At 45.0% G+C, this 25,512-nt stretch overlaps 1 protein-coding gene across 1 annotated transcript in view; it reads right to left on the bottom strand.

Annotated features, from left to right (window-relative positions):
* SFXN1 (sideroflexin 1) overlaps positions 1–16,492 on the bottom strand; it is a 96,217-nt gene extending 79,725 nt beyond the window's left edge. The window contains exons 1-2 of the mRNA XM_082256213.1: positions 16,380–16,492; positions 424–596 (exon numbers count right to left, since the gene is read on the bottom strand). Of these exons, the coding sequence (XP_082112339.1) occupies positions 424–587 (164 nt within the window). The 5' untranslated portion in view covers positions 588–596; positions 16,380–16,492. The remainder of the gene's footprint in view (positions 1–423; positions 597–16,379) is intronic.
* Positions 16,493–25,512: the final 9,020 nt, after the last annotated feature.

Genomic DNA, 25,512 nt, shown 5'->3' with positions numbered 1-25,512 from the left:
TCAACAATGGAAAATGCATATTGGCAGGAAGCTTATAAATTATTATGAGGGAAAGAGGGGTGGTTACATGTGCTTATGTATATATGAAATGTTCTCAACATATAGAGTTCTTGTTTTCAATTCATAACAAAAAATACAATTTTATAAAGCAAGTTTAGTTTATTTAGTGAATAGGCTATACTTTTATATCATGCTTAATACTTTTGTATATACTGCGTTTTACCTTCCCTGTGTAACATAAAATTACTTTCAATTTGTAAAACTACTCCACACTGCTTTTTTTTTCAATCTCTCCAAAATTTCAATTTTTTCAAGGAAAGAAACAGGGAAAAAACATTTTTTTCCCATGGCTTTTAAATTTCCGGAAATGTTAAATCTCTAGTCAGAACACAACAACATATATTACTTATTGCAGGCGTGTACCTGTAGTCTTGAACAATTTGCCTAGCATGCTCCAGTTGGTCATTAGACAGAAGGATGTTTCTGGGGTCAGTTACTGTGAAGAAATGGTTGGCTCTTCCAACAAATGTACTCTGGTCCCAGCGAGGCTCCTTGATGTTAATATTTAATGGCAATTCACCTGACATCTTTTGAATCTGCATGAAAACAAACATGAATGCCAAAATGTAAGTAGACAAACACTAGTGCAAAATAAATATGTTCACTTATACAATAAAAAAACGATAGGTCTGTCCTGGGTTACATAATTACAAAATACTGTCTGTCCCTTGTTAAAGGAAAATCAAAGAACAACTCTTCTAAGCATTGCCAAAATAACATAACCCAAATTCCATTTCAGAAAAAAACAGTGCAAAAACAGTGCAATATTACCAAATATGTGGAAGAATTACCAATTTTTGAACCTGTGGGCGATGAAACAGGATTGTTGTTACTCACCGTATAATCCCTTCTTTAACTTCATTGACAGACACGGCTGTTCCGAATCTTGACCATATGGTTATATCAGCACCTAGGAGTAGGACAATAGGCAGAAAAGGAGTAGGACAATAGGCAGAAAAGAACTCCTTTGTGCCATAAATCCCCTCTCTGCTATAGGCTACCCAGTTAGTAACAAAGCAGTGTCAGAAAGCATGAACATAGAGAAAGGGGATTTTACGGTAACAAAAATCCAGTTTTCTCTTACGTTGATTGATGAAAACAGCTCTTCTGAATCTTGACCATAGGGTTGAACCAAAGCAGTACATCATCGAGGGGTGGGCAAAGCAAAAAGCAACTGGAGCAACCAGGCAAAACATGCCAGCCACGCAAACAGCCCCTAAAAGGGGCAGACAAGGCACCTTAACTGCTTACCGCCATATAGTGAAATGACAGACAGACAGGAGGACTCTTGTCATACAATGTTCTCCCATTCTTGCCGCGGGGGCGCGCATCGAGCAGTGGTGCGTTGTGTCCCTCGGACACAGCACATTCCCAATGACAGTAGAGAGCTTATGACGTAGGCTCTTTACCTTGTGATCAGCTGTGTCCAATCACAGATCACAGAGTAAACAGGAAATGCCGGTTGTCGGCATTACTCTCCTCTCCCTGACAGCGCATGAGGAGAAACGATAAGAGGCATTCCTCAGCGGGGACACTGCACTGACAGCCAGGGCACTGATCATTAGTGCACTAATGATCAGTGCAGCCCCATCAGTGATGCCAGTGACCACCAGTGCCGCCTAAAAGTGCCTCCTAATCAGTGCAGCCTATCAGTGCCAGTCAGAGAAGCCTCATCAGTGCACATCAGTGAAGAAAAATTACTTATTTACAAAATTTTATAAGAAACTAAAAAAGTTTTTTTTTTTTTTAATGTTTTAGTCTTTTTTTAATTTGTTCAGCATCAGCAAAAAATAAAAACCCGAGTGGTGGTTTCCAGTCTAAAAAAATAAATTTATAAAAATGTAATTTGGATATAGCGTTGAACTGTCAACGCTAATGTAATTCAAAGTGCGACGGCACTGAAAGCTGAAAATCGGCCTGGGCAGGAAGGGGGTTAAAGTTCCCTGTAGGCAAGTGGTTAAACAGCAGTATGCAAATCCTTGAGCCCAAAACAAGCATCTGAAGATGCAAACACATCAACTTTGTACAAATTAGTGATCGACCGATATCGTTTTTTTTAAAGCCGATATTGATATCGATATTCAATGGCCAAAATATCGGTATCGGCCGATATTTTTGTACATTTAAACATTTTTTTTTCTTGACCAGGTACTGTTGTGGAGGGATCTGGGGGGTCTAATAGACCCCAAACCCCTCCTTTGCACTTAAAAGCATTCAAAAACGCCAAGTTTGGCTGTTTTGAATGCTGTCATTTTTTTTAATTTGGTGCCAAGTACCCGGAAGTAATGTCATGACATCACTTCCGGGTTTTTACATGGAGACCTGATCAGAGCCGAATGCGGCTTTGATCAGGTCTTCGGCGGTCGTGCAGGATGGTTGCCCGGGTCTCGTGGTGGGATGGGAGACCCGGGCGAGACAGGGAAGGCAGCGGGAGGGGGGGGGGGGAGCCCAACCGTAGGCAGATGTAGCAAAAAAACTCCCCGGAGCAGAGACTACTCCCCTGATTCAGTGTCGGACAACCAAGGTTATCCGCCTGACAATTCGACATCGGGAACATGTACGGTGGAGAGGGCCAGAACATGCTGTGCCATCCACCACAAAAGGGAGGAAACCTCCAGTACCGCTGCCACACTTGCCATACGTGCTCGGGTGGTTGACATAGAGTACTGTGTTGGCATTGTCAGAATGGATGCTGACCTGAAGTGTAGTCCAGTGCACTTGAGGCAAACCGAAAGCTCGCAGCTTCAGGACATTGATGAGCAGACGAAACTCCTTTAGAGTTCAAACAAGCTTAATTCCAATCTCAAACCCAGGGTTCCTTCCCAGCCATTCAGTCTGTCATCTGAAGTAATGACTGTCCAGAGGAAGGGAAGGAAGTACTTTCCGGCATGCAGGACAGGGGACCAGAATCTTCATAGGAGGAAGGCCCTCGCTGATCATTCCAGATGAAACTGGTCATCTAGGGAGCCAGTAGATTTATACCATTTGTAGAGGAAGTCTCGTATGAACTGTGTACATGGACAAGGCCTGAAAGCGGATACAAGAGGACCCAGAGTGCACAGGCAAGACCGCTGACCGGACAATGAGAAGACCGCAGTTCAAACCTACCGGAGCCCGACCACCCTGAAATGACACGTAGGCCTAATAATCAGGCCTAAATACTGCAGTCTCCGGGTCAGGACAGAGTTCTTAAGGGTCCAAATCCTTTGAAAGCCCTGCAGGGATCGCTTCATGCTCCAAAAGTTGTCCAGCAGCGAGACCTGGAAGTCCGCCTGCGGAAGCAGGTTGTCCAAGTAACCAGTCACAGCAATCCCCTGTTGTCTCAGCAACATCATGACTGGAGTCAGCACCTTGGAGAACACCCAATGAGACAGAGCTACCCCGAAGGAAAGCGCTACAAATTGATAGTGTACATCCCCTACAAGTGTAGAAGCCGCACAGGTCCCTCGCACATGGAAACATGCTGATATGCATCTAGGACATCTATGGCTGTAAGAAAAATTGCCCTGAGAAGAGAGGCCACCACCAAAGGGATGGATTTCGCTTGGACCTTCTGAAACCAGCACAAGCAATTCCAGAGCTGCAGGTCCTGGACCAGACAAATCCTGCCCTCTGTCAAGACCTTAACGATTTGGAGGCAAGCAATTTCTCAAGTGGATAAAAAGAAAAATGCTATTTTGCAGCCGAACACAAGCAGCTCGAGGACCTATATGGTGGGAACAGGGGAAGTCCACAATCCTGAAAACCGCAAGAGACAACCCCCTACCCTAAAGATGGGTGGGGCCAACCTGCACGCGGAGGTGGACTTATCCATGGTCTTGGGGGATTCATAGGTCCAGAAGTTCTTGCTTCCATCTGCGGGTGCCTTGAAGGGCCGGAACCAGACCTGCAGAAAGGATCTACTGCCACAAGACACAGTACATGGCCCCATACTTAGGAATCCGAGGATCCACAAACCAACAATGGCAACACATAACCTGGCAAACAAGGGAGGAGCCAGCCTACACACCAAGATGGGCCCACCCAACATGCCCACCGGCTAAGCCACGCAGAGGAGGCTGACATGTAAAGGGGGCCGCCACTGAGGTCCTGTACGACCGAAGCCCCACAAGGAAGGTCACTGTCAGAGGCCCCGCCAAGGCAGCAGCGAGCTGAAGCCCTGCAAAGGAGGCCGCAGGCTGAGGCCCCACAAAGGTGGCCGCAGGCAGAGGCCTCACAAAGGAGGCTGCCAGCTGAAACCCTGCAAGGCGGGCCCCCCGCTGAGGCCATCTTCTGAAAACAGAAAAACGTTGGGAAACCAGGATGAATCCCAACTATGACTGCATTGACTATCAAATACATGACTACCCTATCACATTAGACTAAAATTTTTCAGATTTTTGCAACATTCATTTAGCCACATTTGACAGGTCTAGCTGATAATCTGGAGCGTCAAGTCACCATATTTGCTGCCAGTAAAAACCAGACATCATTAATGCGCCCAAACACCTGAGATTGTATTTGGGTGTCTGACTAGGATCCAGCAAACAGATTTCTCTTTCACACAATGCATAATATACACACATCCAAATGCAGTGTAATCCAATTGATTCCTATGGTGAGGGAGCAGTTCATAAATGTAGCATTTTCATTGGTCTCCCCAAACATTCTGTAGTACCACACATGTTCTGCAGATTTTTTTTGTGGGAGTGGGACACTGAATATTGGTTCTAAATAGTGATCGACCAATATCGTTTTTTTACCGCCGATACCGATATTTTGGTCATCGGGTATCGGTATTGGCCGATATATGCCGATATTTTCAGACATTAAAAAACATTTTTTTTTTTAAATGTCTACAGGTACTGTGGAGCAGGGATCTTGGGGTCTAAAAGACCCCAAACCCCTCCCCTCCACTTAAGCATTCAAAATGCCAAGTTTGGTTGTTTTGAATGTAGTACGTTTTTTGAATTTGGCGACGCCAGTACCCGGAAGTGATGTCATGACATCACTTCCGGGTACGCGGCGGCGTCGAATTCAAAGAAATGGAGACCCGGGTCAGATAACGGCGGTGAAGGAAGGATTCCCGGGTCTCCCGTGGGATGGGAGACCTGGGCGAGCAGGGGAAGGCGGCGGGAGGGGGGGCGTCCCCTCCCGCTCCTTGGAATGACAGCCGAGCGGCTTCTCAGCCACATCAGTTGTCATTACAAGACAGCCGGCTGTCGTTATGGACACCGGTACCGGGGTGATGCCTCTAGCTGCAGGCATCACCCCGGTACAAGCACTTTCCCTGAAATATCGGTAAATAAAAAGCTGATTCCGATATATCGGAGAAAGTCCATATCGGCCCCCGATAATCGGTCGATCTCTAGTTCTAAAGGCCCCAAAAAATATAAAACCAAAATATTCTAATTTTATCCCCGTGTTTTTTTTTAAGCTATATTTGTTTGGAAAATTAGCTGTCGGGCTGTGATTTGTTCGGTCTTGGTTCATACAAGTAATACTGTAATCTGGGGAATTAACAATATTATTAGTTATGTAGTGAATTTCGTATTAGATACTCTAGATCTAGATGAACATACTGTATATCAAGGTGATCTTCACAACCACTGTCTAAACTTGTCATTTTCCTTGTAACTATCGATCTTGCACTAATCAATAACAGACTTTTATTGACTTCGTAGTAAATCAAAGAAACACCAGTAGCAAACAGTGTAATTAATGGAAGAAATGACATTAAACAGTGCAATGAAGGCATGCACCAGTGTAGGTTTTACATGCTGTATAAATACAAAGAGGTCAAAGGTTTTCCTTTTACAGTGTTGGCACTGCCAACATGCTGACTAATGCAAATCTCTTACAAATACAGTATCACATGCTTCAAATGCTTTCTTCCCCAGCACAGGGGAAGCAACACAGCAGACATGAAATATAAATCTACAAAACCAGCCTGAGGCCAAGCAAAACAGCGTGGCAGATTTTCATTATGCAATTGAAATCTCATACAGTGATCATGTGCAGAATGAATATAGCGGATTGGTAGGCAAATGCTTTACGATTCAAAGTTCTGAGGAAAACAAAAAGAGATAAAATGCATTCTGTAAATACAAAGATGATTCATTTGACCCTAACCAATAGATGCAACTAAATGGGAAGTGTCAGCAAGGCAAATAAATTGAATCTTAATTGCTGCCATGGGAGCACATGACCCCAGCAGAGTCCCTCAGAAGGATGAGACTGGAGATAAGCTTTTTTTTAATTTTCAAGGGACACATGCCGATTCCCTCTGAGAGAAGTATAACCCTAGGGAAATTTCAAGTTTAAGCAAGAATTTGAGATGTAATATTTTGCAGTCAGATACTCAAACCTTCATCTATAGTTTATAGCGAGTATAAAAATTGGAGCCCAACACCAGTTAAAATGAAAAAAAAAAAAAAGACAGCTCTAGCTTTAATACTCACATCCCCCCCCCCCTCTGGTGCTGGTTCCCCCAGGGACTCGCCTCTTACAATGTCCAACACTGGTCTTTTTTTTCAGTTTGAATGACTCCTAGCATCACTCAACCCTCTTCCAGTGAATCAAAGACATTAGGACCTGCTCTCTGCTGGGTACATCACTAAGCTACCTTGGGCTCACAGAAGAAAGCTGCAGAGAGTGGTGCCATATGATTATGTGGCACCCGTCAGCAGCATTTGGGACCCACTCACCACTGCAGGAAGGAGATCTGTGACATTTGGTGACTGGACTAAAGGCCCATTGCAAAAATGTATGCATGCAAAACTCTTCTTTGTATAAAGAGCAGTGAATTTTTCAAGGGGGTTGTTACAGTAAACTGGGGGGGGGGGGGGGGGGGGACCCAATTTGATGTTAGATTTCAGGGGTCAATCATACGGGCCGCTTTGGTGTGTTGTGCTACGTGCATGATGTTGCTCATTGATACACATTGCATTAAAGTGGCCCATTTATTTTCAATAGGCTGTCAACGTACCAGAGCAGAAAAATGACTAAAAGTGTTACTAAACCCACAACAGTAAAATCAGTCTGTAAATGCAGTAAAGCATGCTCGTTGCTCATGCTTGTAGGAGGCACGCTGCAAAATTTGGTATGTATTACTTGTTTGTTTTTTTTATGGGGAGGGTGCATTTGATCAGCGCAGGATCAATCGGTACTGTGCGTCAGGGGTCATGCAGCCTCATAGGCGAATGAAAACTTCTCCTACAAATTTTAAACAGTGCTCGGCTGGACACTGATAGAAGTCGCAAGACTGCTGATGAGAAAAGGCATTTCCACATTTTGTGTACTGTGGGAGACCAGATATAATAAGTGCAGGGTCCTGGGCCTAGGAACACTTTAACTGCAGTTATTGTTTTGATGCAGCACACCACAAGGTGTTACCATTGTTGAGGCAGGGGGGGTGGAAATTCTTTTTAAAACTACTTGTCCAAGGGATTACATTGTGGTCCAAATCTACTTGTCCCTCATAATCTACTTGTCCTGATAAAATAAATAAATATTTAACCAAAACTATATTTAAATCTGAGGTGCTTTTCAGAATGGGGTGGAAATTCACTTTGCAAAAAAAAAAAAAATTTTGCACTTTTGCTTGCACATGATTGGATGGTGGAAGTCAGCAGGGCTTCACCTTATTCAAAAATAGAAAATTGTTTTGCTGAATGAATGCCCTATTTGCCTTTAGTAAATCAATCCCAATGATTTAAAGCTTTTGTAAAGACTCAGGTTTTTTTTTTTTTTTTTCCACATAGAAAACGCAGACTGGAATTTGCTAAATGCACATTGGTAGCCCACATTGCTTCAGGGAGAATGCCCTTTGGACAGATAAAATGCTACATCTGGCATGGGCTGTCTTGAATCTGTGCAAAGCACATGGAAAACCTGAGACAATGAAGGAATTCTGGAGCGAAACATACTGCCCAGTGTCCAAAAAGCTGTCAGTTGCAGATCATGGGTCCTTCATCAGGATAATGACCCAAAACACAAAGCTAAAGGCACTCAAGGATAGCTTAGAGCAGTGTTTCTCAACTCCGGTCCTCAGGACCCACTAACAGGCCAGGTTTGCAAGAGAACTGAAATACATCACAAGTGATATAATTTGCTGATCATTGATTGCAGTATTCTAGTCTGCATCTCCCCAAGGTAATCCCTAAAATCTGGCCTGTTAGTGGGTCCTAAGGACAGGAGTTGAGAACCACTGTCTTAGAGCAAAACGTTGGGACTATTCTGTAGCTGTCTTTTCGCCCTCATCTGAATTCTACCACATCTACAGAAAGAACTGAAACATGCAGTCTGGAGATAGCACTCCTAACCACTTACTGACCGCCCGCCGCAGTTTTACGTCGGTCCTTTGACGCTAAATACCAGGGTTATGGCAGCAGATACCCCTTTTTTTCTCTCAACACTTTTTTTTTTTTCATTTTTAGTGTAGTTGTGAGGTCTGAGGTCTTTTTGACCCCAGATCTCACAATAAAGAGATCATGTCATGCCGATTTCTATTACAAGGGATGTTTACATTCCGTGTAATAGGAATAAAAATGATCAAAAATTATTTTTTTTTTAAAAAACTGTGTAAAAAAAAATAAATAATAATAAATAAGAAAAAAAATTAAAGCGCCCTGTCCCCGTTTGCTCGCATGCAGAAGCGAATGCATACGCAAGTCCCGCCCAGATATGTAAAGTGTTCAAACCACACGGGAGGTATCGCCGCGATCGTTAGAGCGAGAGCAATAATTTGAGCCCTAGACCTCCTCTGTAACTCTAAGCTGGTGGAAAAAAATTTGGCTAACTTTACGGTTTTTCTATTTTTTAATTTAAAAAAGTGAATTCTTCCCCACAAAATTGCATTTGGAAGACCGCTGCGCAAATACGTTGTGATAAAAAATATTGCAATGATCTCCATTTTATTCTCTAGGGTCTCTGCTAAAAAAAAAAAAAAAAAAAAAAATATTTAGCTTGTATACACCAATTGTCAAAAATAGACTTGGTCTTACAAGTGGTTAAACCTAAAAAAGCTGGAGCAATTTTCTCAAGGGTGAGCCAAACTACCTGTTGGGGGATGCAGAATTCTTATTGAGAGCTAGATCAATTGTTGCCTCTAAAAAATGTTCAACAAAGTATGTCAGGAAAATGATAAAACAAAGGCATCAGGAAAAAAAAAAAGGCTTAGATTCTTTGATGTTCTTAAAGGGTTACTAAAGGCAATTTTTTAAAAATGTAAATAATGAACATGTTATACTGGCCTGCTCTGTGCAATGATATTTGCACACAGCATCCCTGATCCTCCTCCTCTGTAGTCCTCCACTCCTCCGTGTGCCCCCACAGCAAGTCGCTTGCTATCAGGGCACACGTGCTCGCTCCTGAGCTCTTCCTCCTTACGGCATTTGAAGCTCCCACTTCCTCTTTACGGCATTTGATTGACAGCAGTAGGAGGCAACGGCTGTTGCTGCTGTTAATTTCCCTGTGTGAAGAGGAAGAGAGGAGAGAAGAGATCCATCCATGCACAGGGCTGGATTGATTTAGGACTCAGGTAAGTATTTAGGGAAAAGGTGGCGGAAAACAACAGGAACTGCATGAAGGTAGGACATGTTTTGGCTTTAGAACCACTTTAAACTCCATAGGGTTCAGTTGATTTCTACCTGAATTGACATATGCTGAATGACTTAGCTACAACTCTTTTCTGAACTCTCCCCGTGGTGCACAGTTACCTTTTCCAACTGGGAATTTTTCCCTTAGTACAATGGAAATGACGGGAAATCTCCCAAAAATGAAGACAATACCTTCTGTTTTTAACTTAACGTTAACTACACAGTGTCCCCATTATGAGATTTCCCTAACTACCTGTTCTAGGACAGCTGACAAAATTAAAAAATAAAAATTGTCTGGGAGGTCCACTTCAATTTTTCACACAGCAGATCCCGAGATATTCAAAACTTGCAGACAAGCCCTAGTTTCAGTAATAAAGTGCATCTACAGCCAAAACACATTTTTTAGTTTTGGATGTGGTGATGGGAAGTTAAAGTTCCTTTCCTTTCATTTTTTTTTTTTTTTTTTAGATTTGGATGTGGTGATGGGAGGTTAAAATTATTTTACCCTTTAGGGAAATTAGGGCAAGACATACATGACTTGCTTTCTCTCATGATTTTCTTTCCTTCCACCATCTCCTGCAGCGCTACTGTATTCTGCCAATGGGGGGATGATTGGGGAGCTTTCCCGCCCCAGAAGAATTATTACTGCTAGCAGCTATAGCTGCTGGCAGTAGTCGCATGTAAAAAAATTCAACAGGCTATTTGTACCCAAGTCGATCGATGGATCAACTTGTGTACAATCAGCCTGCCCATACTTGGATTGAAATTAAGCGGGTCCCTGCTGAACCGGCTGAATTTTGATCCCTATATGGCCACCTTTAGTCCCTTTCTTTCCTGGTGAGCACTATGACCAGGACCATACATTCTAAGTTGTCACCAGAACAGGAATATAGGGGGAATTTTCCAACGTCATGTTGCATTTACAACAGTTCAGCACAGGAAGTGAAGGGAAATGTCACTATTGGCACATAGATGGAATTATAAAAGGGGCAATTGGTGGGGAGTTTTTTTCACCTTAAAGCGTCACTAAAAGGTAAACCTTTTTTTAAATTTTGGATAGAGTAAGGGAGGTTTTATTTTATCATCTGCGTTTCATTGGGGAGATTTACCTTCTTTATTTCCTGTCCCATAGACAAAATGGGAAGTGAGAGGGAATCCCTCCATAGTGAGGAAATCCCAGGGTGTCACCAAAACTAGTATGCCCATTAGAAGATTTCCAGCCCCAAATTTTTGATTTGCTTTTACTTCCACTTTCATTGGTAAACATGACAAATAAAGAGAGTGAATCTCTCTGGGGGGGTCACAGAAAGCAATAGAAACAGGCGTTCTAATCCCTCCCCACTCTATCCAAAACTATAAGAAAAACATGTTGCCTTTAATGACACTTTAATACAGAGAATGCATTTTAACCCCCCGCTTACAGTGTTCAGTGTTGTCCTGCTAATGCCCCATACACACGTGCAGATTATCTGCAGACTTTTGTCTGCAGACTTACCAAAACCATATAATATGAGGTCAAACCTAAACACTTTCAATTTGTATGCAATCCGGCAGGCCTTTGCACTACATAGAAAAGGTAAGTCTGCAGACAAAAGTCTTCAGATAATCTGCACGTGTGTATGGGGCATAAGATTCTCTTGTCTTCTGTCACCACTTGGTTCTGTGCCTCCATACTGCTTGTGACTTCATCAGGAGTCCGCCAGCTCTTCTGGGCTCTGCTGGTGCACCTTCTAATGATGTAGCTCTAGGCACACCCCCTCCTCCTTTCTGAATGAAGAGCTATACCTCCTAGTATATGTGACATGCAAGTAAAGCTGCACGATTAATCCTTAAAAAAATTGCAATCTCGATTCACCCCCCCCCCCCCATGATCTTAAGGCTACGTTCACATGTTAGCGTAGCGGACCGCGGGCAGAATCACCGTGATTCTGCCCGCGATCCGGAAATCATTGCAAATCGTGGGACGCCTGTGCGTTGCCGTTGATTTGCAATGGCACCCCAAAAGCTGTGCGATGTTGCTGCGATTTCCGCCTGCCGAATCGCGGTAACATCGCGCAAACAAAATCACGGGTCGCATAACACCCAAAAAAGGTACAGGAGCTTCTTTGAGGCGTCATGCGACTCGCGATTTTGTTTGCGCAATGTTACTGCGATTCGGCAGGCGGAAATCGCAGCAACACCGCACAGCGTTTGGGGTGCCATTGCAAATCAACGGCAACGCACAGGCGTCCCGCGATTTGCAATGATTTCCGGATCGCAGGCAGAATCGCGGTGATTCTGCCCGCGGTCTGCTACGCTAACATGTGAACGTAGCCTAAAACAGCACGTCCTCGATTCTTACAAAGCTGTTAAGTGGTCCCTAACAGCTGTCAAAAAAAAAAAAAAAAAAAGCCCTGTAAAATGTTTATTAACATTGTTAAGGCTGCTACAGAACTATAAACACAATGTTTTACAATGTATCTTTTCATTATTTTAGAACAAAGGAATGAACATCCATCTGTAACTGAGGGCAGTTTAACCTCTTAGACTCCATTCACACCTGAGCATATCGTTTTCAGGCGGTTTTTTTTTTCGGCAGGCATTGAAATCTACCAAAAATTCTTGTAATCTGCCAAAAAAGAAGCTCATATACTTTTTTTTGAGTGTCAGGCATTTTGCTTTAGGCGACAAAACGCTCATTTGTGAACAGGGGCTATTAAAATGAATAGGATTTTGCTTGTTGGGTGTTTTGAGACTTTAGAGATGAGCGTTTTACGAGCCGAAAAACACTCAGGTATGAAAAGGGCCTTAAAGAGTAAGCTTTTTTTCTGACACTTGTTGCTTACAAGTTAAAATCAGGATTTTTTGCAGGAAAATTACTTAGAACCCCCCAAACATTAAATATATATTTTTTTAGCAGAGACCCTAGAGAATAAAATGGCGATTGTTGCAATCTCTATTGGCAATGAAGTCTTTCAAAAGCAGTTTTTTGGGGAAAAATGCACTTTAATGAATTTAAAAAAAACAGCAAAGTTAGCCCAATTTTTTGTATAATGTAAAGGATGATGTTACACTGAGAATCATGATCTTTATTCTAAGCAAAAAAATTGTGATTCTCATTTTATCCAGAATCGTGCAGCTCTATAGAACCCCCCCCCCCCCCCAAACATTATATATTTTTTAGCAGAGACCCTAGAGAATAAAATGGCAATCGTTACAATCTTTTATGTCACATTGGATTTGTGCAGAAGTCTTTCAAAGTTTTCATTTTTTTTTTTTTTTTAAAAATTCACTGAGAATCGTGATTTTTTATTTCAAGCAAATAAATTGTGATTCTCATTTTATCCAGAATCATGCAGCTCTAGCCAAGAGGCACAGCGACCACTGTGTATGTCATTTGCCTAGGCGAGTGATGTGCATGGAGGGTGGGGCTGCACATTTTAATAAAAAAAATATATATAAAAAAAAAAAGCATAATTTATGTAGCAGAGGGTAAAAGAGGGGTGGATTGGAGGAAAGTTCCCTCAGAGGGTGAAAATCTGCTTAAAGCGGAGTTCCACCCTCAAAATTAACTTTTCACTGTCCGCTTGCTTTAATTTACCTGAAAAACAATTGGATAATTAACATTTTTTTTTTTTGATTCACTTACCTTGTTTTTAAAGAAAATATACTTACCTTCCTTCCTCTTCCTCCCTCTGCGGCCCGCGCCGTCACTTCCTCCTTGCATTGACTCCTGGGAGATGAGCGCCATCGATCCCAGGAGTCAATGCGCCTGCACCGGCCCTGCTTGTCACTTCCGGTGCAGGGGCGTCATTCACTGCTGAACAGCTTCTAGGCATGCCCAGAAGCTGTGCAGGGATGACTCGCCTGCATAGGAAGTGACGAGCAGGGCCGGTGCAGGGCATTCTGGGACTCCGACGTCACCGAAAAGGACACTCCGGCTTCAGCTGCCCACACCTGAGATGGCAGCGCTGGACAAGACATTTTCAAGGTAAGTATTTCTTCTTACAGGTAAGTGAAACAGGGGACAGTTCAGAGGCTAATGTTGCCTAAATGCACTAGCCCTGACTGTCCCGGGGGTATTTTTATCTAAAAAAAAATTTTCAGGGTGGAACTCCGCTTTAAGGGTAAAAAAAATCTATTATGACTTTAGAACCACTTTTACCCTCCTTCTGCCCAGGCCAATTTTCAGGTTTCAGCATTGTCTCACTTTCAATGACAATTACATATGAGGAATTATTTTTATGAATGGCATCCATTTACATGTCATTTTTATAGCTGTGATTGGCTACAGCTATCACATGGTACAGGTCTGCTGAGATTGGCCCCTGTACTATGTGATCACTGTAACCAACCACAGAGACCAAAATAATACACAATGAATGGCTATGAATGAAAGCCAATGTGTGCTATTAACATGTGATCACTGTGATTGGTCACAGTGATCACATGGTACTGGGATATATCAGGTACAAGGATCTGTCTTCCAGCAGGTGACAGATCGCGATCAGTCCGGTACAACGGTCAGTCTTCCGCTGTGCCTGGTGGACACAACAGGCGACAGATCGTGATCAGTCTGGTGCAACAATCTGTCTTCCTCTGTGCCCAGTGGACACAACAGATGATAGACAGATTGTGATTAGTCCGGTACAACGATCTGTCTTCTGCTTTGCCCAGTGTACACAACAGGCGACTGATTGTGATCAGTCCGGTACAATGATCTGTTTTCTACTGTGCCGGAGGACATAACAGGTGACAGATCAAGATCAGTCCGGTACAACAATCTGTCTTCCGTTGTGCACGGTGGACACAACAGGCGACAGATCGTGATCAGTCCGGTACAACGATCCGTCTTCCGCTGTGCACGGTGGACACAACAGGCGACAGATCGTGATCAGTCCGGTACAACGATCAGTCTTCCGCTGTGCCAGATGGACAAAACAGGCAACCGATCGTGATCAGTCCGGTACAACGATCTGTCTTCCGCTATGCCAGGTGGACACAACAGGTGACAGATCATGATCAGTCCGGTACAAAGATCTGTTTTCCGCTGTGCCAGGTGGACACAACAGGCGACAGATCGTGATCAGTCCGGTACAACGATCTGTCTTCCGCTGTGCCAGGTGGACACAACAGGGGACAGATCGTGATCAGTCAGGTACAACGAGTTGTCTTCTGCTATGCCCAGTGGACACAACAGGTGACAGATCGTGATCAGTCCGGTACAACCACCTGTCTTCCGCTGTGCCAGGTGGACACAACAGGCGACAGATCGTGATCAGTCCGGTACAACAATCTGTCTTCCGCTGTGCCCGGTGGACACAACAGGCGACAGATCGTGATCAGTCCGGTACAATGATCTGTCTTCCTCTGTGCCCAGTGGACACAACAGGCGACAGATCGTGATCAGTCCGGTACAATGATCTGTCTTCCGCTGTGCCCGGTGGACAAAACAGGCGATGGATCGTGATCAGTCCGGTACAAAGATCTGTCTTCCGCTGTGCCCGGTGGACACAACAAGCGACAGATAGTGATCAGTCCGGTACTACCATCTGTCTTCCGCTGTGCCCGGTGGACACAACAAGCAACAGATTGTGATCAGTCCGGTACAATGATCTGCCTTCCGCTGTGCCAGGTGGACACAACAGGTGACAGATCGTGATCAGTCAGGTACAACGATCTGTCTTCTGCTATGCCCGGTGGACACAACAGGCGACAGATCGTGATCAGTCCGGTACAACGATCTGTCTTCCGCTGTGCCCGGTGGACAGTGGCATCTTAAGAGCATTATAGGCCCCCGGGCAATGCAGTGCACTGGGGCCCCGCCTACACAATCACCCACGAGAATAAAAATGCTAATTATCGATAAGGCGATATTTATTGGTACAGCAGTGCCAGGCTAATGACAGCTTTCAAGTTCGGCGGCTGGGTCCGGTGAACACACACACGGACAGGAGTACAGGTATTCCTGCAGTTGTGGGCTCCCTCTCCATGACCCAAGTGGCCTGACAGCAGTGCAGGGCTGACAGGTGCTTGCTACCTGCTAAGTTTGGTGGCGGGATGCACACGGGAATCGGGACTAATGCTTGGCTGGGTCACTGGGCAGGTGGGGCCCCTGGGCAACTGCCCATCGTGCACAATCGGTAAGATGGCCCTGCTGGTGGACACAACAGGTGACAGATCAGGGTCAGTCCGGTACAACGATCTGACGCTGTGCTCCCCCAGGATTGGAAACCTCCTGCCTTGTCATCATTTTACAATGGGCTAGGTGGGAAGTGGTTAAAGCTATTCTTTCATTCCTCTTGGTCTGGGCTCCTCTCTTGAATATCTATGGCCTAACCACCTAGGGAACAGCTGGTTTTCTAATTGAAGCATTATTCTGCACACACCATTGCAGAAACCCATTCAGAATGGCTGATCACTTAGCTCACTGGAGACTTGGAAGTCAGCCATGCCACCACTACAATGCATCCTAAGCACTCTTTGTATGGTGACAGGTTCTCTTTGGAACCCCTGTCCTGCTAGCTGTAGCCCACCTACTGCCATTCATACAATAAGCAGCCAATTATTATATATAGGTAAGACTACAATTAAAAAAAAAAAAAACATCTCCCCCCACCATGAGCCTGCTCCATACATGACACCATACAGAACATGTGCAGCTCTCCGGGCACACTGACACAGAATAGCACTGCCCCGCTGTGTTTTATGGAGTAAGAATAGGGTTTTAGGCGAGAAATAGCAATGAATGGGAACACTCACGGTGGTGCGGTGTGTAGCAGCAGCAGCAGCAGCAGAAGGTCTATATATACAGCCGGTATGTACGGCGCTCCGTGCCAGCTCTGTGCTGCGGTGGCTCCGAGTCACGTGGTACGCTGACGTCACCCAAGTACAGGGGCTGGGCTTGGACAAAACGTCTGCAAGACGGGCCCACCGACGTCAGCAGCTGCTGTGGTTTGAGGTGGAGAGGAGCAGGGTGGTTGTTGAAAGGCGGGAACGTGTTGTATGTGTCTATTCCATGAAGGGAGCTCGGTACAGGAATAGTGAGCAGCACAAGCGTGTGTGCTCGCTAGCTTACACTACTGTGTCTTCACATTGGTGGCTGGTTGGGTAAAAGGTTTGTTGTATGTAAGGGTTAGCTATATGAAGGTTTATTGCTCTGACTAGAAAGGATGTTTTGTGGGGAAAAAAAAGAAAGAATGAGCTCCACATGGTGAGGTAGGTGTCCTCTGCAGCGATGAGAAATGGATGTCCTTTGAGGCTCTCACTAGGACAGGACTATCCATGTGAAGTGAGATTGGAGTTCTGTATTTGCCATGTGTAGTTCCATTGTGGAGATGGGCTCAGGAGTGTTTGTTATCCTAGTCCCTACCAACCTGACCGATCCCACCAGAAAGCCGAGACATTTTCTGCTCCGCAGCTGCACAGAACGGGAAATGTCTCACTGCCTGTGATTATCGGAGTGGAACGTTGACTTCCTGGCGGGATCGGACACGTGTTGGGACTAGGATCCTGAACACGCCTGAGCCCATCTCTATTCCATTGTTGAAAGGAGCAGTCTGAGATTGCTTAAATATGTGGTGACTTAAAGAGGAAGTGAACCCTCCTCTGCAACTTTTACCTATAGGTAAGCCTATGATAAGGCTTACCTATAGGTACTGTAAATATCTCCTAAACATGCACCGTTTAGGAGATATTTACCTTGCATGCAGCCGGTGACGTCACTGGCGCATGCGCTCTGAAGAAACGGCCGCTGGTGCCGTTCCTTCAGAGCCCCGTGCCGTGACCATCGGCTTGCGTGTGCGGGAGTGACGTCACCGCGGCTCCGGCCAATCAGATGGCCGGATGCCGCGATCCTGGAAGACGGTCGACTGGACATGTCGCCCATCATACAGGTAAGCGGACAGCACAGCGGGGGCTCGTTCTAAGGTAAGTATTTCATAATGAGCTAGTATGCATGTGTTTCTCTTTCAGGTCGGAAAAAAAAAACATTTTGTATGGGTTTACAACCTCTTTAAAGCAGAGCTTGGCTTGTTCACACCCTCTCTCCCCTCCACGGCCAGATTTGGCACTTTTTGGGGGGTAGCTAGTACCTGGTTTCGACAGGTACCTGCTCCCACTTCCAGGTAAGATCGGCGATCTATGTGCATTTCTGCCCCCCACTGCCCTCTGGGGCACACAGAGGTCGCAGTAGCCAGTGGGACCATTCAGAAAACTCAGCACGACACGCGCAGTAGGAAACCGGCTGTGAAGGCTGGTTTCCCTTACAATGCCGACACCTGCACCCAAAGTCACTTGACAAATCTGCTTGGGGTGCCAACGTCATGAGATTCCTGGACAGGTAAGTGTCCTTATAATAAGTCAGTAGCTACACAGTGTAGCTGCTGACTTTTATTTTTTTTTTTTCCAGACTGGAGCTCCTTTTTAAAAGAGAAGTATAAGAAAGTTTTTTGGAATTCTACTTACCTAGGTGGATGCAGCATCAGTCCCCTGCCGGCTCTAAGATTGAGATCCTAGTGGGGGGTCACTTAGCAGTGTTTTTATTATCACTTTGCCTGTGTGGTTTCCTGGTTAACATAGAGTCCCTGGAGCAAATCTCACCCCATGATCCCACATCAGAGGCTATGGGCCCTTCTGGATCCCAGTCTACCCTGTCTGCAATGGTGGGGGCTCTAGAGTCCTTGGGTGTCCAAGGTTGATATGGTCTTGCAAAAAGCATACACGAGTCACCCTGCTTGGTCTGCGTCCACGCACCCTGAGTGCTCTGATAGTGAGGATGATTCCTCTTCTACTGCAGCTGCACATGGAAAAAGTGCTGGTGGATGCACTGATTGTATCAGTGTGGGAAACTTTAAAAATGGAGGATGCAGCTGAGGGTGCGTCGGAGGCACCGGTCACCTACGTTACCCGAAAATCTTGAAAAGCGGCTAAGGTTTTTCCTTTTCTTGCCTATTTTGACAAAATTGTCGCAAGTCAGTGGGGTTGCCCTAAATGCAATGTGGTGGTACCCAGCGCTTCGCTAGAAGGTATCCCTTTGAAGAGTCCCTGTTTAAAAAAAAAAAAAAAGTGGACGGTCTCACCTGTGGTGGATTCTCAGGTTTCCAGGCTGAACAAATCCACTCTAATTCCGGTGGAGAGGGTTTTAAGGACCCTTCTGATAGGAGTGTGGAAAGCTTGGTCCGGCACATGTTTACTATTGCCGGTTCGGTCCTCAGGCTGGTGTTCACCATTGCCTTGGTGTCCCAGACCTTGACGGAGTGGGCTAAGCTTTTGCGCCAGGATATGGAGGGAGAACAGCTTCCCCCCTGCCTTTGTGGATCTGGCAGACCAGTTGGTCCAGGGGTTACAGTTTATCTTTTGCTGCTTCTCTGGATGCGGCTCCCTTAGTTTCTAGGCTGTCCGAGACAGCAGTGGTCCTTCTGTGCATGATATGGCTGAAATGCTGGTCTGCGGACCAAGCTTCCTAGAAGGCCTTATCGGATCTCCCCTTTGTGGAGGATCGCCTGTTTGGGTCTTCCCTGGGTGAAATCATTAAGGAAGTCACAGGAAGGAAGAGTATTCACCTCCCACAGGCTTCCAGGGGCAAGAAGTCTTGTTGCAGATGTGGTCCTTTTTTTTTCTCAGCTCATAAGCGGCTTTTTCGTCCCTCAGGGTCTCAAGAGAAAGGATCCAAACCTGTTAGGACGGTCTCCGGAGGTTCCAAGAGGCCCTGGCCTGGTAAGCCTAGAGCAGGTCTTTCCAGACCTGCCGACAAGCCCTCTTCTATCTTAAGTGGCGCTCTCACCCATTTCTGGGGTGGGAGGGAGTCTTCTTTTTTTTTTTTTTTTCTGGACCCGTGGACCTCTCTGATTTAAGACAGGTGGGTCCACGAGTTGATTCGGTCCAGCTACAAGATCGACTTTTCGGTCTTATTCTCCAGAGATGTTTTTTCCTTCCAACCTGCGTTTACCGCCTGCGTGATCTCTTCGGGGGGGGGGGCGGTATGAGATTTGCAACTACAAGGGGGTGATTGTATCGGTTCCAAACTCTGAATGGTTTTGAGGCTTTTATTCCCAGAAAGGAAGGCAAAGTTCATCCATTCCTGGACCTCAAAGCCCTTAACTGCTTATGTCTCGATCTATGTCTGGCATCAGCGCTTCCTCCGCTTTGCGTTGGGCAAGGAGCATTATCAATTTGTGGCGTTACCCTTTGGTCTCGCCTCAGCTCCTCAGGTATTCACGAAAGTGTTGGCCCCGGTGTTAGCATTGTTGTGACAGCGGGGGATTGCGTTACTGGGGTACCCCAGTACCATCTTCTTCTGTGAGCAGAGTCTCAGAGTGCTCTAAAGGACAACCTGGACATCACTGTGCCGACTCTGCTGGAGTTCGATTGGAAATTGAATTTCGCGAAGTCTGCTCTGGTTCCATCTACCAAGTTGGACTACCTGGGTCTGACTCTGGACTCAGCCTGGGTGCTTCTTCCGCTGGACAAGCTCCAGAAGCTGCAGGATACGATTTGACTTCTGTTGTCCAGAAGTTGGTTAATTCTCAGGACTTGCATGCGGGTGCTGGGCTTGATGGTGTCTACCTTCGAGGGGGTTCAGTTTGCACAGTTCTATATGAGGTCCCATCAATGGAGATTCCGTCCAAATGGGCCAAGAATCTGCAATCTCTGGACAATCAGATCCAGGTGAGCCGGGGAACGAATGAATCCCTGATATGGTGGCTTTGTGCTTCGGCTGGACAAATCCTTCCTCCCCCTTGTATTGGACAGTGGTCACCATGGATGCCAGCCTGTCTGGGGAGGCGTCCTCTGCAAAATTCTGCTCAGGGCATCTGGACACTGGAAAGTCCAGACTACCGATCAATGTCTTGGAACTCATAGCGATTAGACTGTGCCTGGAACATTGGATGTATCGTCTTCAGAGATGTCCAGTGTGCATTCAATCGGACAATGCCACAGCCGTGACTTATGTAGTTCACCAGGGGGGCACAAGAAGTTTCCTGGCGGCTCTATCCTGCATTCTAAGGTGGGCAGAACGGCTTGTTTAGCCCTCTCCGCCGTACACATTCCTGGGGTGGAAAACTGGCAGGCGGATTACCTCAGTCGGCAGGCGTTGGACCAGGGGGAATGATCTCTTCATCTGGAGGTGTTTCATCCGTTGTCTCTGGTGGGGCATCCCCAAGGTGGATCTGTTGGCGCAATAAAAGGGGCAGCGGTTTGTGGATCGGTCACTGGATCCTCTGGCAGATGCGCTGTTTGCCCCGTGAGGTCAGTATCTTCTGATTTACGCCTTCCCTCACCTCAAGCTTCTGCCAAGACTTCTACGCAGAATCGAGGCAGAAGGGATTACGGTCATCTTAGTGGCCCCAGACTTGCCTTGCCGGGCCTGGTACGCTGACGTTCCTTTGTAAGCTTCCTCTCAGGGAGGATTTGCTGTCCCAAGGACCAATCTTCCATCCTCTTTACAGTCGCTGGCTTTGACAGCTTCGCTGTTTAACGCCAGGTGCTGATGGATAGAGGTTTGTCTGAGTTGGTGATTTCAAGGCTGTTAAGTTAAGAAGATCTAATATCGTATGTAGAATACACTGCATGGTGGGAGTTTATCCTCGCTCTTTTTTTTTTTTGGTGGCTCAGATCTTTGCCTTCCTTCAAAGGGGGGTTGAGCAGAAACTGGCCTTAGGTACTTTCAAGTACTTTCAGTTCTTAATGGTCTTATTTCAATGGCCCTTGGCCACATACTCCCTAGTCTGTACTTTTCTTCAGGCAGTTAGGCACTTGACCCCTCCAGTGCAGTCTCTGTTGCTGCCATGGGGCCTCCTTTTGAGAATCTTCGGGAGATTCCCCTGCTTACGCTTTCCCAGAAGGTGGCTTTTTTAGTGGCTATCACCTCTGCGCGCAGGATGTCGTAATTGGTGGCGTTATCCTGTCCACATTACTTGGTGGTTCACAGAGATAAGGTGGTGCTTCGCCTCTGTCTGTTGTTCCTTCCTTAGGTTGTCTCTGATTTTCATTTGATGAAGACGTTGTGTCGCCTTCCCTGTGTCCCAGGCCAAAACATCCAAAGGAAATTAATTTGCATGCCTTGGATGTGGTCCAGCAATTAGGGTGTACTTTGCAGCTACAGAGTCTTTTAGGAAGTCACTCACTATTTGTGCTCATGGATGGGCCTCGTAAAGGGTTGTCCACTTCCTCTGTGGCCATTTCCAGATGGATCAGACAGCCAGTGGTCCAGGTCTTTTCCATTAAGGGTCAGGTTCCTCCTTTCCCTATCAAGGCGCATTCTACTCGGGCGCTCAGTGCCTCCTGGGCCTTCCGTCATCACGCCTCAGTGATGCAGGTTTGCAAGGTGGCCACCTAGTCTTCTGTGCACACTTTCACAAAGTTTTAAAAAGCGGAAGTGTTGGCATCTATGGATGCTTCCTTTTGGCCGCAAGGTTTTGCAGGCCTGGTCCTCTCTGAGGGTGTATTGTTTGTTTGTTTTTTCCAGATGAGCTCCAGTTGTTCTGGTTGAGCTCCTGTTTACCTGGTTGGCTATACTTTGCCTTTGGGAGTTTCATTTTTGCTGTTCCCAGCCCTCATGTTTAAGACTGCTTTGGGATGATGGGACCAATGGGTAAGATCAGGAGCTGTACGTCAATGAACGAAAGAGAAAATGTGATTTTTGACTTACCGTAAAATCCATTTCTCTGATGTTAATTGACGGACACAGCACCCACCCCTCTGGAGTTATTCTTCTCACACTGCTTCTAACAAAACTTTAGTCCCTATAACACACAGAGGGAGTATACCCCCTGGGACTGTCCATAGGCGTAGCCAGACTTTTTTTTTCTGCCTAGTGTCCTACTCCTGTAGGGGATAGTATAAACCCAATGGTTAGGAAGATCAGGAGCTGTGTCCCATCAATGAACTTCAGATAAATGGATTTTACGGTAAGTCAAAAATCCTTCTTCTTTTTTTTTTTTTTTTTTTTTTTTTTTTTAATTATGCTGTGATCCTAGCTTACCTTTTCATCTCTAGGACTGGTCTGAGGAATTCCAGGTGCAGGAGGTAACCATACCAATTCTGTGCTTTCTGTTCTTCCCACAGCAGCTTTTTGTAGGAGTCCTTGGCACGCTTCCATCCTAACTGCCACCCCTTAACTGCAAAACATAAAAATTTTATATATTTTTTTATTATTATTTTAGGTACCTGTCAACGGGTCACTCCCTATCAAGTCTGCATTTCCAGTTCATGGTGGGGAAATCGACTGCTAGCTACATTGTACATGACACATGCTTGGTGATAACAGGGGTACTCAAGGATGTTGTCTTCAGAAAACCTATGGTGGAAGACTAGTGCAACATAGCTGCTGTGTCTCATGAATGCTGCAATTTCCCAAATTGTCTTGGTGCAATAGATGGGAAACATTTGCAACATAAAGCCTTTAGCAAGTTGCACTAGTCTTTTTTTTTTTTTTTTTATAACAGAACAAAAGGAATATATATATATATATATATATATATATATATATATATATATATATACAGTGGGTACGGAAAGTATTCAGACCCCCTTAAATTTGTCACTCTTTGTTATATTGCAGCCATTTGCTAAAATCATTTAAGTTCATTCTTCTTCCTCATGAATGTACACATAGCACCCCATACTGACAGAAAAACACAGAATTGTTGACATTGTTGCAGATTTATTAAAAAAGAAAAACTGAAATATGACATGGTCCTAAGTATTCAGACCCTTTGCTGTGACACTCATATATTTAATTCAGGTGCTTTCCATTTCTTCTGATCATCCTTGAGATGGTTCTACACCTTCATTTGAGTCCAGCTGTGTTTGATTATACTGATTGGACTTGATTAGGAAAGCCACACACCTGTCTATATAAGACCTTCCAGATCACAATGCATGTCAGAGCAAATGAGAATCATGAGGTCAAAGGAACTGCCTGAAGAGCTCAGAGACAGAATTGTGGCAAGGCACAGATCTGGCCAAGGTTACAAAAAGATTTCTGCTGCACTTAAGGTTCCTAAGAGCTCAGTGGCCTCCATAATCCTCAAATGGAAGACGTTTGGGATGACCAGGACCCTTCCTAGAGCTGGCCGTCCGGCCAAACTGAGCTATCGGGGGAGAAGAGCCTTGGTGAGAGAGGTAAAGAAGAACCCAAAGATCACTGTGGCTGAGCTCCAGAGATGCAGTCAGGAGATGGGAGAAAGTTGTAGAAAGTCAACCATCACTGCAGCCCTCCACCAGTCGGGGCTTTATGGCAGAGTGGCCCAACGGAAGCCTCTCCTCAGTGTAAGACACATGAAAGCCTGCATGGAGTTTGCTAAAAAACACCTGAAGGACTCCAAGATGGTGAGAAATAAGATTCTCTGGTCTGATGAGACCAAAATAGAACTTTTTGGCCTTAATTCTAAGCGGTATGTGTGGAGAAAACCAGGCACTGCTCATCACCTGTCCAATACAGTCCCAACAGTGAAGCATGGTGGTGGCAGCATCATGCTGTGGGGGTGTTTTTCAGCTGCAGGGACAGGACGACTGGTTGCAATCGAGGGAAAGATGAATGCGGCCAAGTACAGGGATATCCTGGAAAAAAACCTTCTCCAGAGTGCTCTTGACCTCAGACTGGGCCGAAGGTTTACCTTCCAACAAGACAATGACCCTAAGCACACAGCTAAAATAACGAAGGAGTGGCTTCACAACAACTCCGTGACTGTTCTTGAATGGCCCAGCCAGAGCCCTGACTTAAACCCAATTGAGCATCTCTGGAGAGACCTAAAAATGGCTGTCCACCAACTTTTACCATCCAACCTGACAGAACTGGAGAGGATCTGCAAGGAGGAATGGCAGAGGATCCCCAAATCCAGGTGTGAAAGACTTGTTGCATCTTTCCCAAAAAGACTCCTGGCTCTATTAGATCAAAAGGGGGCTTCTACTAAATACTGAGCAAAGGGTCTGAATACTTAGTACCATGTGATATTTCAGTTTTTCTTTTTTAATAAATCTGCAACAATGTCAACAATTCTGTGTTTTTCTGTCAGTATGGGGTGCTATGTGTACATTCATGAGGAAGAAGAATGAACCTAAATGATTTTAGCAAATGGCTGCAATATAACAAAGAGTGAAAAATTTAAGGGGGTCTGAATACTTTCCGTACCCACTGTGTGTATATATATATATATATATATATATATATATATATATATATATATATATATATATATATATATATATATATATATATATATATATATTTTTTTTTTTTTTTATTTAATGTGACGGGTTCCAGTTATAAATTCACTTACATCGAAATTAGGTCTTGTGGCAGCAACTCAGATTCAAATATTTTTGCTCACTCCAAGTTTGGCCAGATGTTACAAAACAACGTACTGGGCCTGCCACCAAATAGCCCATTAGGATCAAGGGATCCGGCTCTACCATACATTATTGTTGGTGATGAGGCTTTTGCCCTAAGTGAACATTTACTAAGACCCTATTCAAATTGATCCTGGGATGTTGAGGGGAGGGTGTTTGTAGAGTATGCTTTTGGCATTCTCGCCAATAAATGGCACCCACTGCACACTCGCATCCATATAAATATGTGTAATAATATCCGAGCTGTTAAAGCAGCATGAGCCCTCCATAATTTTGTTCACGAACAGGATCGATTTCAGTTGAAGGGCACCAACTTCCTTAACCTGATCACTGCAAATATAACAGCAGCTTGGCAGCAGGAGTGGTGGAGTTATCAGGGATGAATCTTGTGTCTACTTTGTCTCCCAATGGTCAGGTGGCATGGCAAGCTGAGGGTATTTAAACTTTTGACATCCACACTTCCTTTTTCTGCAATATCTACATTGTTTTATTTTGTGGCTCTTCTGGTTATAAAATTATATTTTTATATATAGATAGATAT

The sequence above is a fragment of the Pelophylax lessonae genome (assembly GCF_965119305.1).
Source record: "Pelophylax lessonae genome assembly, chromosome: 4".
In the NCBI taxonomy this organism is placed as follows: Eukaryota; Metazoa; Chordata; class Amphibia; order Anura; family Ranidae; genus Pelophylax; species Pelophylax lessonae.
The sequence above is the reverse complement of the archived record's forward strand: the minus strand, read 5'-3'. Positions and strand labels throughout refer to the sequence as shown.